General features: G+C 39.5%; 2 protein-coding genes across 2 annotated transcripts; one reads left to right on the forward strand and one right to left on the reverse strand.

The window, feature by feature from the left end:
- Positions 1-411: 411 nt before the first annotated feature.
- LOC144526317 (zinc finger BED domain-containing protein 5-like) lies at positions 412-2499 on the reverse strand. Its single transcript, XM_078263728.1, has 2 exons — positions 948-2499; positions 412-781 (listed from the first exon to the last, which is right to left on the reverse strand). Exons 1-2 carry the CDS (start codon positions 1336-1338, stop codon positions 450-452), a joined length of 723 nt encoding a protein of 240 aa, XP_078119854.1. The 5' UTR covers positions 1339-2499; the 3' UTR covers positions 412-449.
- Positions 2500-4968: 2469 nt separating this feature from the next.
- Positions 4969-7494, forward strand: LOC144526271 (zinc finger BED domain-containing protein 5-like). Its single transcript, XM_078263623.1, has 2 exons — positions 4969-6516; positions 6683-7494. The coding sequence occupies exons 1-2, from the start codon at positions 6126-6128 to the stop codon at positions 7012-7014; spliced, it is 723 nt and encodes a 240-aa protein (XP_078119749.1). The 5' UTR covers positions 4969-6125; the 3' UTR covers positions 7015-7494.
- Positions 7495-15998: the final 8504 nt, after the last annotated feature.

A 15998-nucleotide genomic window follows, 5' to 3' on the forward strand; every position in this document is an offset into this window, starting at 1 on the left:
ACAAATATTGAGGTACTTGTACTTTACTTGAGTCTTTTCTTTTCATGCCACTTTCTACTTCTACTCCGCTACATTTCAGAGAGAAATATTATACTTTTTACTCTACTACATTCATCTGACAGCTTTAGTTATTAGTTACTTTACAGATTAAACTACGATGTTTTATTATAAAATAGACTATCCAACAATATAACGGCCTACAAGTCCAGCTGAAACGATTAGACCATTAAACACTTAACTACTAACAACAAGTAGTATCATTATAGTAACAAGTTGTATCTAAATACAAACTATCTACATCAAATAATAGCAATAAAGAAAATAAAAGTGCAGCTGTGTCAAAATTTGTATCAAGTTCAAAAATAGAAAAGAAATAAAAGTGCCACTTTGCAATCTGTTAAAAAAAGAAAAGAAATCCATTTGGCAAGACAGGTCTATTTATCCCTGCATTAGTGGCTGCAATGAGCCTGTTTTGCATTGCACAATTTCTCAAAGCGGGGTTGCAGGCTTGATACTGCCACTCTCAAGTCACGCTCAATGTTCAGCTGAGATCTGTACTTTGTTTTCAGTGAAGCAACAGCTGAAAAGCCCATCTCACAGAGATATGATGTGGCAAAGGGAAGAAGAATGCACACAGCTCTCTGCCCGATGAGTGGATACTCCCTCTCCACTCCAAACCAGAATTCACTAAGTGTCTGAGCTTTAAACCTGAGCCTCAGGGTGGAGTCAGATGTCATCTCAATAAACTGGTCCTCCTCAGCAGACCTAAAATCAGCAGGTGCTGCAGACAGAATATAAATAAATAGGCTTACTTTATTTGTCATTGCATAATAAACACAAAGAATCTGTTTGACAACAATCCATTCCAGTTAGTAAGTAGCATACAACATAAATAAAATGCATGTATAATATGAGTATAATATTCAATAAAATGTCAAAATACCAACCTGCTGCATTGAATGGATCCATAACCCAGGCATACTGAGCTGAGTTGTTCGGGAAGTATTTTTGAAACAATCCTCTCAGGGAAGAGATGTGCTGCTTAATGCATGGGATCACTGTGGTGGCTCCAGAATCAGTGGTTTCAGCAACTTCACTCAGGTTCTCAAAGACATCTATGTTTTGCTGATCGAGGCGCCTGCCCCATACCTCAAGCTTTCTGGTGAATGCAGTGATCTTGTCTGCCAGGTGAGGTAGGTGCTTGTCTTTGCCTTGAAGCTGAAGATTTAATTCATTCAGCTTGCCAAACATATCGCTGAGGTAGGCCAGTTTAAACAGAAATTGTTCATCACTGAACTTGCTTGCAGCCTCATACATGCGCTCCTCCTCCAAGAACATCCGAATCTCTGCCCTGAGCTCAAAGACACGCGACAGCACTTTGCCCCCGAGAGAGCCACCTTGCTTCACTGTGAAACAGCACAGATGTGTGATCAGCTCCCATTTCCTCACAAAGTGTGGAGAACAGTCGCGCTTTCAGGGGTCGGGTTTTGATAAAATTTACCACGCTCACAACTTCTGTCAAAACCTCATTTAGTTCAGGGCTGAGCTGCCTTGACGCGAGCGCTTCCCTGTGAATGACACAGTGCGTCCAGTGCGCATCTGGCGCAACCCTCTTTATTAGTGCCTGCAGCCCGTTTCTTGACCCTGCCATGGTCTGTGCGCCATCAGAGCAAAAGCCCACACAGTTTTCCCATTTAAGGCCGTGTTCTTTGAGGTAACTGTCCATGATCTTAAACAGCTCATCAGCTGTGGCTCTATTTTTTTATGTATTTGCAAAACAGCAAATCCTCGCACAGTGACTCGCCATTCACAAAGCGGACGTACGAGATGAACAAGCAGTCTTTATTGCTGTCAGTAGCTTCGTCCACTTGTAATGCAAAACGACTGTCTTTTAATTTTTCTATGAGTTGTTCCTCAAGATCACTTGAAATGTTGCATATACGTCTCGCAACCGTGTCGTTTGACAGGGGGGACAGCTTTTAATTTTGCTGCGCTTGTCTCGTCAAGCATAATTGACACCATGTCTAGAGCAGCGGGGAGAATGAGCTGCTCTGCAATTGTGTGTGGTTTTTTTGCATTGTGCAATTCTGTATGCCACTCTATATGAAGCCATCTGTGCTTTACTGTTTACTGATGCAGCTTTTACCATGCGAGTCTCCTGTTGACGGGTATTCTGCCAGTTTTCTTTGAAAGAAATCAAGTGGCTTATTGACGTGACTGGGGTGTGTGGTCTCTAGGTGTCTTCTTAATTTGTTGGGTCTCATGCTGTCTGCTGCTAGCGGTTTAAGACACAGAACACACATCGGTCTCTCCTCTGCCCCCACCACCGCTGCCGTGAATCCAAGAGCAAGATACCCTTCATCATATTTTCTTTTCGGTTGGCTTTTTGGTTGATTAGGCCCGTCTGGTTCGTGTCTCTCTGCTGGCGCTGGCTCCACAACTTTTGAGGTCCGTGTCACAAATTTATCCATGTTGTGTTATTGCCCACACTAGCCTGCTACCCATCGGCGAAAAATAGATATATACACATAATATGCGGGAGACTCCCGGAACTTCTGGGACAGTTGGGATGTCTGGATAAAGATATAAAGGCATACAAAGGAAAAATTCCTCCCGTTTGGCACGCCCCACCTGTCACGTCTCTATTCCCCACCAGTGTGGCGCGCCCCACACTTTGAGAACTGCTGAGTTAATGTGTGTCAAATGGACTCAACTCATTGCAATTTTGTAACCTATTAAATGACTGGAGCAGTTATTTATCAACTATCTGGAAAATTCCCTGCCAGGCTGTAGCACTGATATGAACATGGCGTTTAGTCACTGGCACAGGCTCAGGGATGAGACCAAGAACATTGTCTGGTTCGTACCAGATTACGTCATCACGCATCGGCCAGAAGTACCGATTATTGCCTATACCACTCATTGTTTTAACAAGGACACAGCTGTCAGTTGCATCCACCTCCTGGATGATGCCTGGAAATGCATCTCCATCATATATGATGACACACCAGTTTCCAGTCAGGCTTTCAATGACTTCTTCAATGCGCTGCAGCACATTGGTGGTTGTGTTGTGCTGTGCTGATGGGACTTGTGAGAGGGCAACCGATCCTTCCTTCTTTCTGTAGTCTGGCAAACCTTTTCTTATATTTTTTTCGACTTTTCTCAAGGTATTACCCAGCTCTATATTAACCACAGACAAATCTTGGAAATGCTTTGATCTATCTCTCCTCACTTTCTTCCTACCCCTGGATGTAGATATGTCCACTATGGGGGGGAGTGTCTGGGGGGGTGTTTGGTGGCATAGTGGCCAACATAGCGTTTGCAGTGGCTATATGTCATCACCAGTTTCGCTGATTGATCTTCCAATGGTTCTTTTTCTTTCCTTCTCCTTACTGGAGACCTCTAAGATTGGTTTTACTATTCTTCTCTTTTTTTCCTGCAATATCTTTCGCTGTCTTTTTCTAGTTTCTGTTGATATTTAACTGGATCGGCTTTTATTCTGTCCCTGTATTCCTGTGACTTCTTGGCCATCGACTTTGGCATCTTAAATATAAATATAGATAAATAAAAATAAATATAGAGTGTACTGGAATGGTGATATATAACGTTCTCAGTCCAAAAGCACAAATATGTCATGAGAACATGCAAATAGCGCACAAAAGGCATATATCATGTCCAAAGCTACGCCTGTAATTTCTCAGAGGTGGAAATGACATTTTAGCAGTTTTTCTGCAATATTAGCACACCCTCATGTCAGGCTTAGCTACTTTTGGACTTAGCATATTGTTTACTTGTAATAAACATAAATACATTATTTTCATATTTGTTGTACATAATTCAACCGAACTACAGCCAAGGTGGAAATGACGCTGTATAAAAAAGTGAGTTACCTTGATTTATTTTCTTGTCTTGAAGAGCACATGTGCCTGAAGTTTCACCTTCAACTAATACTTCCTTTTCACTATTATTTCCATGGTTACCAAGTAAATAAATTATATTAAGGTGGGTCTATTAAGGTGGATTTTGTTGAGGAAGGTGGAAATGACAGAAAACCTGGGGACAGACTTATTTTATTCCAAAAATAGTTTAAAATTGTGATATACACATGGAATTTCGATGGTATGATATTATTTTATTTGTCCTTAAGACAAACATGTTAAAGCTCTCATGGCATGCAAATTTCACTTTATGAGGTTTTTTTAACATTAATATGAGTTCCCCCAGCCTGCCTATGGTCCCCCAGTGGCTAGAAATGGCGGTAGGTGTAAACCGAGCCCTGGGTATCCTGCTCTGCTTTTGAGAAAATGAAAGCTCAGATGGGCCAATCTGGAATCTTCCCTTTAGGAGGAAGGTTACCTCCCCTTTCTCTGCTTTACCCGCCCAGAGAATTTGGCCCACCCATGAGAAAGAGAGAGACATCATGGCTTGTAGAAGTCATTGAAAGCCTGACTGGAAACTGGTGTGTCATCATATATGATGGAGATGCATTTCCAGGCATCATCCAGGAGGTGGATGCAACTGACAGCTGTGTCCTTGTTAAAACAATGAGTGGTATAGGCAATAATCGGTACTTCTGGCCGATGCGTGATGACGTAATCTGGTACGAACCAGACAATGTTCTTGGTCTCATCCCTGAGCCTGTGCCAGTGACTAAACGCCATGTTCAAATCAATGCTACAGCCTGGCAGGGAATTTTCCAGATAGTTGATAAATAACTGCTCCAGTCATTTAATAGGTTACAAAATTGCAATGAGTTGAGTCCATTTGACACACATTAACTCAGCAGTTCTCAAAGTGTGGGGCTCGCCCCACTGGTGGGGAATAGAGACGTGACAGGTGGGGCGCGCCAAACGGGAGGAATTTTTCCTTTTTATGCCTTTATATCTTTATCCAGACATCCCAACTGTCCCAGAAGTTCCGGGAGTCTCCCGCATATTATGTGTATATATCTATTTTTCGCCGATGGGTAGCAGGCTAGTGTGGGCAATAACACAACATGGATAAATTTGTGACACGGACCTCAAAAGTTGTGGAGCCAGCGCCAGCAGAGAGACACGAACCAGACGGGCCTAATCAACCAAAAAGCCAACCGAAAAGAAAATATGATGAAGGGTATCTTGCTCTTGGATTCACGGCAGCGGTGGTGGGGGCAGAGGAGAGACCGATGTGTGTTCTGTGTCTTAAACCGCTAGCAGCAGACAGCATGAGACCCAACAAATTAAGAAGACACCTAGAGACCACACACCCCAGTCACGTCAATAAGCCACTTGATTTCTTTCAAAGAAAACTGGCAGAATACCGTCAACAGGAGACTCGCATGGTAAAAGCTGCATCAGTAAACAGTAAAGCACAGATGGCTTCATATAGAGTGGCATACAGAATTGCACAATGCAAAAAACTACACACAATTGCAGAGCAGCTCATTCTCCCCGCTGCTCTAGACATGGTGTCAATTATGCTTGACGAGACAAGCGCAGCAAAATTAAAAGCTGTCCCCCTGTCAAACGACACGGTTGCGAGACGTATATGCAACATTTCAAGTGATCTTGAGGAACAACTCATAGAAAAATTAAAAGACAGTCGTTTTGCATTACAAGTGGACGAAACTACTGACAGCAATAAAGACTGCTTGTTCATCTCGTACGTCCGCTTTGTGAATGGCGAGTCACTGTGCGAGGATTTGCTGTTTTGCAAATACATAAAAAATAGAGCCACAGCTGATGAGCTGTTTAAGATCATGGACAGTTACCTCAAAGAACACGGCCTTAATTGGGAAAACTGTGAGGGCTTTTGCTCTGATGGCGCACAGACCATGGCAGGGTCAAGAAACGGGCTGCAGGCACTAATAAAGAGGGTTGCGCCAGATGCGCACTGGACGCACTGTGTCATTCACAGGGAAGCGCTCGCGTCAAGGCAGCTCAGCCCTGAACTAAATGAGGTTTTGACAGAAGTTGTGAGCGTGGTAAATTTGATCAAAACGCGACCCCTGAAAGCGCGACTGTTCTCCACACTTTGTGAGGAAATGGGAGCTGATCACACATCTGTGCTGTTTCACAGTGAAGCAAGGTGGCTCTCTCGGGGGCAAAGTGCTGTCGCGTGTCTTTGAGCTCAGGGCAGAGATTCGGATGTTCTTGGAGGAGCAGCGCATGTATGAGGCTGCAAGCAAGTTCAGTGATGAACAATTTCTGTTTAAACTGGCCTACCTCAGCGATATGTTTGGCAAGCTGAATGAATTAAATCTTCAGCTTCAAGGCAAAGACAAGCACCTACCTCACCTGGCAGACAAGATCACTGCATTCACCAGAAAGCTTGAGGTATGGGGCAGGCGCCTCGATCAGCAAAACATAGATGTCTTTGAGAACCTGAGTGAAGTTGCTGAAACCACTGATTCTGGAGCCACCACAGTGATCCCATGCATTAAGCAGCACATCTCTTCCCTGAGAGGATTGTTTCAAAAATACTTCCCGAACAACTCAGCTCAGTATGCCTGGGTTATGGATCCATTCAATGCAGCAGGTTGGTATTTTGACATTTTATTGAATATTATACTCATATTATACATGCATTTTATTTATGTTGTATGCTACTTACTAACTGGAATGGATTGTTGTCAAACAGATTCTTTGTGTTTATTATGCAATGACAAATAAAGTAAGCCTATTTATTTATATTCTGTCTGCAGCACCTGCTGATTTTAGGTCTGCTGAGGAGGACCAGTTTATTGAGATGACATCTGACTCCACCCTGAGGCTCAGGTTTAAAGCTCAGACACTTAGTGAATTCTGGTTTGGAGTGGAGAGGGAGTATCCACTCATCGGGCAGAGAGCTGTGTGCATTCTTCTTCCCTTTGCCACATCATATCTCTGTGAGATGGGCTTTTCAGCTGTTGCTTCACTGAAAACAAAGTACAGATCTCAGCTGAACATTGAGCGTGACTTGAGAGTGGCAGTATCAAGCCTGCAACCCCGCTTTGAGAAATTGTGCAATGCAAAACAGGCTCATTGCAGCCACTAATGCAGGGATAAATAGACCTGTCTTGCCAAATGGATTTCTTTTCTTTTCTTTTTTTAACAGATTGCAAAGTGGCACTTTTATTTCTTTTCTATTTTTGAACTTGATACAAATTTTGACACAGCTGCACTTTTATTTTCTTTATTGCTGTTATTTGATGTAGATAGTTTGTATTTAGATACAACTTGTTACTATACTGATACTACTTGTTGTTAGTAGTTAAGTGTTTAATGGTCTAATCGTTTCAGCTGGACTTGTAGGCCGTTATATTGTTGGATAGTCTATTTTATAATAAAACATCGTAGTTTAATCTGTAAAGTAACTAATAACTAAAGCTGTCAGATGAATGTAGTAGAGTAAAAAGTATAATATTTCTCTCTGAAATGTAGCGGAGTAGAAGTAGAAAGTGGCATGAAAAGAAAAGACTCAAGTAAAGTACAAGTACCTCAATATTTGTACTTAAATAAATTGGAACATTTTAAGCTTGTTGCGTATTTCATTAGCATTGTGTTGGGGCGATGGGGCAGGTGGGGCTTGAAAATTCCCCCTTGTCCAAAGTGGGGAATGACCGAAAAAGTTTGAGAACCACTGATTTAAAACATTATTTAAAGTATGTTGAGATCCATCCCCCCTCCTGGTATCTGTAGCCCCGCCCCCTCTCAGTATCTGTAGCCCCACCCCCTCTCAGTATCAGTAGCCTTGCCCCTCTCAGTATCAGTAGCCCCGCCCCTCTTCCTCCGTAGCGCTGCCCCTCTAGGCCTCTGTAGCCCCGCCCCTCCCAGCCTCCATAGCTCAGAGAGCAGCTGAGGCCAGCAGCTGTAGAGCAGACAAACATTTCCACTTCTCCCTCCATGAGTTACCGGATTATTGTGACCAAACCGGAGAGACTAACGGAGCCGGATCCGGTGACTGTTGGTGTCCAGTTTAAACAACAGGTTCAGTTCAATCAGCAATCAGCTCATTAAGACCACTCCAGTGGCAGCAGTTCAGGTAGAGATGGAGGAGATGCCTCTCCATCTTAGAAGAGACTAGTTGTCTCTTGTATACTGGGCGAATTTGAGGGGTCATGGTGACAAACATTTGAGTCAGTCAGTTCTATGGCAATGTCAAGAAAGAGAGAATGACCTAATTAAAAGTTTTGGATGGACAATAAGGCAGAAGGTAATAATGATGGGAGTCAGTGCCCTGACAATAAGCCCTTCAGTGGTTTATCCAGTTGTTCCTCCATGGCTTTTGTCAGAGGTTCCAGTTGACTTAGGCTTATTGGAGGAAAAGGAGGTTAATGAAGTGGATCATTACAGGGTACAGAGATACATTTCAAGGAAATATAAAGAAGGAGTCATTATATATACTGATGCATCTAAGAAGACGGATACGAAAATGGGAATTGCTTATGTTATCCCTCAATTAAACATTGAATCTGCTTCATTAATGATGATTTAGCTGTATACACAGCAGAACTGTTAGCAATATGGATGGCCTTGATGTGGGTAGAGAGCAATAGACCTAAGCAAGCTGTGACTGTCTCAGACTCCAGCTCAGCTTTGATAAGCCTTAAGTTTATTCACTCGGAGTCTAGACAGGACATAGTGTATGAAATAATGCAACTAGCTAACAATCTGATTAAGTCAGGTTTTAGTACTACATGTATATGGGTACCAGCTCATTGATTTCACAACTTGGTGAAAACCAGATGACATTAAATGTACATGATATACTGCAAAAAGGATCTGGTGAAATTTGTTTTAATTTTTTGGTTTCTTTTTTGAAGATAACTGGGTTATTAAAAAGGATTTAAGAAAGTGTAGGTTGACCTCTTGATCACACTCCAGTCCAGATGGTGGCGGTAATGCATAGAAGAAGAAGAAGAAGAAGAAGAAGAAGAAGAAGAAGAAGAAGAAGAAGAAGAAGAACTCATGTTAATTGCCTGTTCCTCTGTTCAGATCCCACTCAAGACCTGCTGCCTCCTCTAAAAATAATAATATTCCATAGAATTCTAAAACTGCCCACTGTTATATTGTGTTAGAAGACGGTCTAACTTTATTCATATTTTCTTTTCTATGCAGATAGTGATATGCTTTGATGCACTGATGTCAGGCAGGCTTGCTAGTTGCTTTTAGTCTGAGTCTGTGAGATAACCAAACTTCCTTTGAATGTAACGTGCAAATAAATAGACGGAAATAAATAAAAGTAGGCTACAGTTTCCCTCAACTGCAGCCTGGGTTAAAGCAAAACTGGTAGGCTACACCGGTGCTACTCATGGATATATTAAGACAACGTGTTACCACATAGGAAATGCAACATCCGTTCTCAGAATTTTTTCATTTCTGTTTTCTAGTGATTTAATTTGTTGTTATATGAAATAGAAAATAAAAATCGAAGCATGTTTTAAATTTTCCATTTTGACCATGAAAAGGAAAAAACGCCTTGTATTTCAATTTCAAATTTTGTATTTTAAAATGAAAATCAAATAACCATTCGTTTTTTTGTTTTTTAACACCTGTTAATGAAATGAAACTCGAATGACCAAAACATACACTGACCGAAGACAAGCTTGGAAGATTGTTTTAAGTGTGTTTAAAAGAGTGAATTTTCCATAAGCTCACAGTGCCAAAAGTGCTCCTTACTTGGAGAACAACCGACCGTGTTGTGGAGAAATGCAACTTTTTATATTATAATATTAATAATAATAATAGTATATATAACTTTTATATTACATTTTTTTTCAAATGCTATGAAATTTAATACAACTTATAAAGAGAATTATAGGGAGCCATCCACATTATTTATTTCTTTTGAAAATTTGGTTGAAAGAAACCTGAATTTCTGATATAAAAACTTTTTGAAAATGGGTCATATTTGACCCGACAACAGGAGGGTTAAATGCGGTGCACGCTATAAACAATACCAACAAACGTGTGATCGTGCCTGTTTGGGTATACTGCCCCTAAAACGTTTCAACCTCTTTATCCTGCCAGTTTGGTTTTGTCAGGTTCAATTTCAACAAGGAAACGATTCTCCATCGAGACTTTTTTTTTTAGAGTAATACGATATGTCAAAATAATACCGCTAGGTGGCAGCGTTTAGTCAACCCTCTCAGAGGAGGACAGTTGTTCCACAGGTGAGGTTCATGCACCTTGAGGGGTAAGAGACAGAGGGTTTGAGGGGTTTCCTTTGAAACATTCTTATTATCAATTACAGTCCCTAAAAAAACAGTACAATGACAAAATACAACAATGATAGTTTAAATGTTCACTGTAGGTTTCCATGAGTCTTTGAGGAACCTAACCTAAGCAGTGGTGGAAAGTAACTACGTTACATTAACTTGTGTAGCCTAAGGTTCTGAAGTAGGGGAGACCGGGTACAGTTGTAACACATGGTCAGTTGTAACACTACCAATTGCATGAATCAGGGATAAGATAGGAGTCATGTGACAGTTTCAGTTTCCTCAGGCTTCCTTTATGATCCCACATGGAGGTTTTCCAGTCTGTGTAGCTATCTCTCCTGAAGCTACAGAAGAAAATCTAATTCTGAGGTAAGAAAGTAAAAAAAAAAATTTTGTTTAGTACTTCTACCGTTGTAGATAATGTTGTATGAGTTATATCAGGTCAAACTGTAGTTTCTCTAGTAAAGAATGGTGTATCAACCTCCTGCTAATTTCAAAGCACAATGCTAATACAGCTAGCTAAACAATGGGTGACAGTGGCGGGGTAGGATGTAACACGTGTTATGAAAGTGTTACAACCATCAAGTGTGGGTCAAGTGTGTTTTATGTAGCTTTTGGGTCCACCAGGCATGCACTCCAGGCCTGACCAATTTCATTTGTCACCCTTTTGACAATGTTTCTGATTAACAATGCATTTCATTTGTTTGTTCTGTGGAATGGGGGTAAATATGTTTGTTAATTTGCTCTCTCTCTCACACACACACACACACACACCCATATCAATGTGCAGGTACATTAATAATATATACATTTATATATATATATATATATTTATATATATATATATATATATATATATATATATAATATAACACAGTCTGATGCTCTTACCTTAGTACATTTTGTTGATAATAGTTGCATACTTTAACTAAAGGAACATTTTGAATGCAGGACTTCTGATGATGAAGTAATGTACAGTGTGTGCAGGGGCGCCGTATAGGGGGGAAAAGTTAGGACAATTCCGAGGGCCCATGACTGACAGGGGCTCCAAAAAATAGGTAAAAACTAATATAAAATTATTAAACCATCATCATTCAGTGTATATATATATTTCAAATATAATAATAACATTAATGATCTCTTTGTTTTTACTTGTTTTTGGCAGCAAAAGTTAAATATCCCCATTGACCAAAAAATAAACGTCCATATTGACCGACCACCCCCCTGTATCTGCATGGTTTGGTCCTGCCGTAGCACACTCAGTGACGGACGGTGTTTAGTTGCAGTCTAGTGATGGGACAACCGACTCTTTTACGCGAGTCAGTTCAACTGGACGGTCGTTGGTTGGCCTACCGAGTTTATAGATTCGGTCACCGGTTCGCGTACTCTCGATGGCGGGCGGGGGGGAGGCAGGAACCAAGACGCCGCGGAAGACTTGAGCGGTTGCGGTTACATTCGGTCTCGACATACTATTTACGTATCTTATACTGACCGACGCTAGACTCACGCACTGGCCACGGTTACATTTGGTAGCCTGGTGCGCAGTCTTCTCGTGACAGTCTAACTACCATGTAGCAACATTCACTTCTCTAACATTTAACTTAACATAACTACCAAGATAACATGACGTGTATTTGTATGTGATGTACTTATTGTGATGTACATCGATAATGTGTGAATTGCCATGAACACAATCATCTAAGATGCACCAGAAACAAGGCTTGGTTAATTACTCAAACTTGCCGAGAACCAAGACACCGTTTGATTACATGACTCGAGCAGGCCGGCCGGTTGCACGGTTACATTCGGTCACGTTCAGTAGCCTGGTGCGCGGTCTAGGTAGCTCATTTCCTTGGAAATACGTTACAATCCAGGATAGATTTTTGGTTGATTTCAGCTGATTTAGAGCCCTCCATTGAGTCATGCACTGCTTCTCCTGCTGTTCTGACAGACCATAAGGCCATTTCTTTAGCTATTCAGGTCAGCAAGGAACAAAGAGGGAGATTCTCTAGCGGTTACTGGAAATTAAATAATTCTCTACTATTTCATGAAGAGCTAAAAATTAAAATAGAACTACTTATCTCAGAACAGTGGGAGGCTGCTAGAAAAGGGAATCATTTTGGGACATCGTGGGAACTTCTCAAATATAAAATTAGAGGCGTCTGCTCGGGTTATGGCAAGATATTGGCACAAAAAAAGAAAAATGTAACATACTCGCTAATCAACAATATTAACAAACTTACTGAAAAAGAGCATTTGAGCTAAGAAGATAATAATACCTTATTAGACTTACAAAACCAACTAGAAATTTTATATGAGAACAAAGCAAAAGGAGCTTTTATAAGGTCACGTAGGAATTGGATGGAACAGGGTGAGAAAAACAGTAGATATTTCTTTAACATGGAAAAAAGAAGAAATGAAATCAATTCTATAAGAAAACTTGACATTTGGGAAAAGATTAGCGAGGACAGTAAAGAGATATGAAACTTTATAAGTGCTTTTTATGAAAAACTTTACTCGAGAGATATTAATCACAAAGATCCAAAGGAACTCTTTAGCTTGATTAACTCACCTAAATGTGTGGATGCAGAATATAATAAAATCTGCTGTCAGGACATAACTCTTGAGGAGATTATATGGGGAATAACTCAATTAAAGAACAATAAATCACCAGGGTGTGATGGTCTGACCTCTGAGATGTATAAATGTTTCTCTGAGTCACTGGGTACATTTCTTTTAGCTGTCTTCAAAGAATCTCTTGACAGAGGGGAGCTTCCTCCTTCTCTGAGGCAAGGTGTCATAACACTTATCCCAAAACCCCACAAAGACCCTCTATTAATTGAAAATTGGCATCCCATTACATTGCTAAATAATGACTATAAGATTCTAGCATCTATCTTAGCAAAACGTCTCAAATCTAAATTACACACTTTAATTGATGAATGCCAATCTGGTTTCATGAAAAATCGTCACATAGCCGATAACGTTCGCCTAGTTTTAGATCTGATTGAATAAAAAGACTTTCTAGATGATGAACACCTTATTTTATTCTTAGACTTTCAAAAAGCCTTTGACACGGTAAGCCACAAATTTATTTTTGACACCTTAAACTTTTTTAATTTTTGGTAAGAATTGTATTAATGCTGTTAAAACTCTGTACATGGGAGGAAACAGTTGTGTTAAATTGGCTAGTGGAACCTCACCCAGATTTTACATAAACAAAGGTATCCGCCAAGGCTGCCCCACCTCGCCTCTTCTATTTTTGATTGTAGCTCAAATTCTCTGTGATTTAATTCACAAGAGTACATTCAAAGGAGTTACATTAAATGAAAGAGAAATAAAAATGTCACAGTTGGCCGATGACACAACCCTATTTCTAAAAAAACGAATCCCAAATAGGAGTTGCACTAAATGTTGTAAACCAATTTTCTGAAAGCTCAGGCTTGAATTTAAATCTTTCAAAATGTGAGCTGTTTTCTCTTAAAAATAAACATTTGGTTCAAATACGTGGCATAAATATAAATAATTTAGTAACTTATCTTCATCACAAATTGATGACCTATCTTTACTACACGACTCTATTAATAAAAAGTTTGATTCTTGGCTTGCAAGAGACATATCTATGTATGGCAGGGTTCTTCTTTCTAAAGCAGAAGTTCTCTCACGAGCAGCATATTTATTTACTTCAATTGAAATGCTGAAGCTACAATGTGCCAATCTAGGCAAACTATTATATAACTTTATATGGAGGAAGAAGCCCCATAAAATTAGTAAAAAAACATCTTGACTAATAAAATTGAGGAGGGGGGTTTATCGGTAATTGACTTCTCACTCTTCAGTGAGATATTAAAAATCAACTGGATTAAAAGATTTTTGAAAAATCCAGTTTGTGGAACTGGTAACCAGAGCTATACCCCATGGGATCATCACCCTACTTAGAGATGAGACAGATTTGGATCAATTTAATATATCTTTCTCCAGCAGTGTTTCACTAAATGGTCTATCTTTTCTAGACGGAAAAGTCAACAACAAAGTAATAAAATCCATGTGCAAAATCCATCCCTGCCTCCAGATACAAACGGTCCCCCTTATATGAAAATATTAACTGGAATAGAGCATGGAGTAACCCACATCAAATTTTTAGTTACAAACAAAGTAAAAGAAATCATTTAAAATTCTTCACCATTTTTACCCCTGTAACAAGATTATCTCTAAATGTATCCCTACCGCAGACGGAAAATGCAGCTTTTGCTTTATGGAAACAGAAACGTTAGACCATTTATTCTATAGCTGTTCACATAGCTCTTCTCTGTGGAATGATATACAAGGTTTCATTAATGGTCAATTTGGCTCAAACATACATTTATCTAATTTTGATATCTTCTTTTAGTTTTCTGACTCAGACTCTTCTGCACAATATATAGTCAACTTAATAATTCTGCTTTGGAAAATTCTTTATTCATAAATCGAAGTTTTTCAATTAATCAATGTTTTTAAACTTGACTTCAATTATATAGATTGTATTTCTGGATTAGAGGGTAAATCAGCATCAAAATGCATGCAGTGCTTATCTGATTTAACTTTATAATTAATTTAACTGATTTTTACTGTCTGATACTCTGGCTATGTACTTTTGTTGTTTATAATTTTTTACTGACTACTTGTTATATGATTTTTTTTTCATCTGTGTATCTATTGACTGATATGTATTATTATTATTTTTTTTTTATTTATTTATTTAAATTTTTTTTTTTACTTTCTTACTTATTTTTTTATTCTTTATGAAAACATGATCTGTAACAAAATGATTTGTGTTCTACAAGTTCAATTTCCTTTTTTGACAAATTGTAACAAATGTATTCTGCAATAAAAAAATAAAAAAAATAAAAAAAAAAAAGTTAGCTCATTTCCTGATTGATTCTACCACCATCAATCGGTTCATTGACGTATGGCATTCGATTCGTCCGGTTCAGTGACACGAGTCGGGTTAATTAACCGGCTCTTCGGTCAGTTCGTCAACACTATTGCAGTCAGTAGATGCGCCAGAACTAGCTACAGTGACCACGGTGTTACCAAGTAACGTTAAATCAAAATCTGGTTTTCAAATAAAGAAAGAGAGAAAAGAGAGAGAGGAAAGACAAAGGAAAGGGTGTCAAACTGTAACCCAGTTTTTCACCAAGAAAGGTGGGTAGCCTATAGTCTGTGAGTGGTATTAACCATAGACTGTATATAGAAGGTATTAACCTGTTGGCTTAATGTCCATAGTGAAATAAGCTAGCTAGCTACAGACTAGTGTTAGCCTACATTTAATCACCATTTAATCAGTGCATGGAAACGTTTAGCAAGATATTCATATTAAATCATTGTCCCTGCTCCTTTTAGCAGACTTAACAACAGATGAGTCAGCAGCACCCCAGTCTCCCCCTAACTGTGCCCCTCCCTGTCCCAGTGAAGAAGATGAGCAACATTGTGTTCAATGACATGTCAGTTAGCATCATAGCAGGGAGTCTGTGGGGATTTCTCTGTCGCTCTTGCTCTTTTTACCATTACAAAAAAGAAAATGAAATAGTTATTAATGACAGAAATTCAAACACATTAATAACAGTTATTTTCTCACATAATGATCATTATGAAATAAAAATAAAAAAAGCAACAACCTACTGTCCGTACTGGATCCTGGACAGTTGGAAACAGTGAGTAGCTTACCTGAGCCTGCATGTAAGATACAGACAATATTAACTGTATTGAACTACAAGAAGCAAGACAGTTGCAAGTCTTTAATTAGAGTTATGTAAAGCGTTTGATGGGACAGTTAGGTCCT

The sequence above is a fragment of the Sander vitreus genome, chromosome 12 (genome assembly GCF_031162955.1).
Source record: "Sander vitreus isolate 19-12246 chromosome 12, sanVit1, whole genome shotgun sequence".
NCBI classification, from domain to species: domain Eukaryota; kingdom Metazoa; phylum Chordata; class Actinopteri; order Perciformes; family Percidae; genus Sander; species Sander vitreus.

Excerpts from the sequence above, each read along its gene's own strand:
- LOC144526317 (XM_078263728.1), bottom strand. The coding sequence starts at position 1,338 with ATGTTCTTGGAGGAGGAGCGCATGTATGAGGCTGCAAGCAAGTTCAGT. Across the intron at positions 782-947 it reads GGATCCATTCAATGCAGCAG|CACCTGCTGATTTTAGGTCT; the intron begins GTTGGTATTTTG and ends TTCTGTCTGCAG.
- LOC144526271 (XM_078263623.1), top strand. The coding sequence starts at position 6,126 with ATGTTCTTGGAGGAGCAGCGCATGTATGAGGCTGCAAGCAAGTTCAGT. Across the intron at positions 6,517-6,682 it reads GGATCCATTCAATGCAGCAG|CACCTGCTGATTTTAGGTCT; the intron begins GTTGGTATTTTG and ends TTCTGTCTGCAG.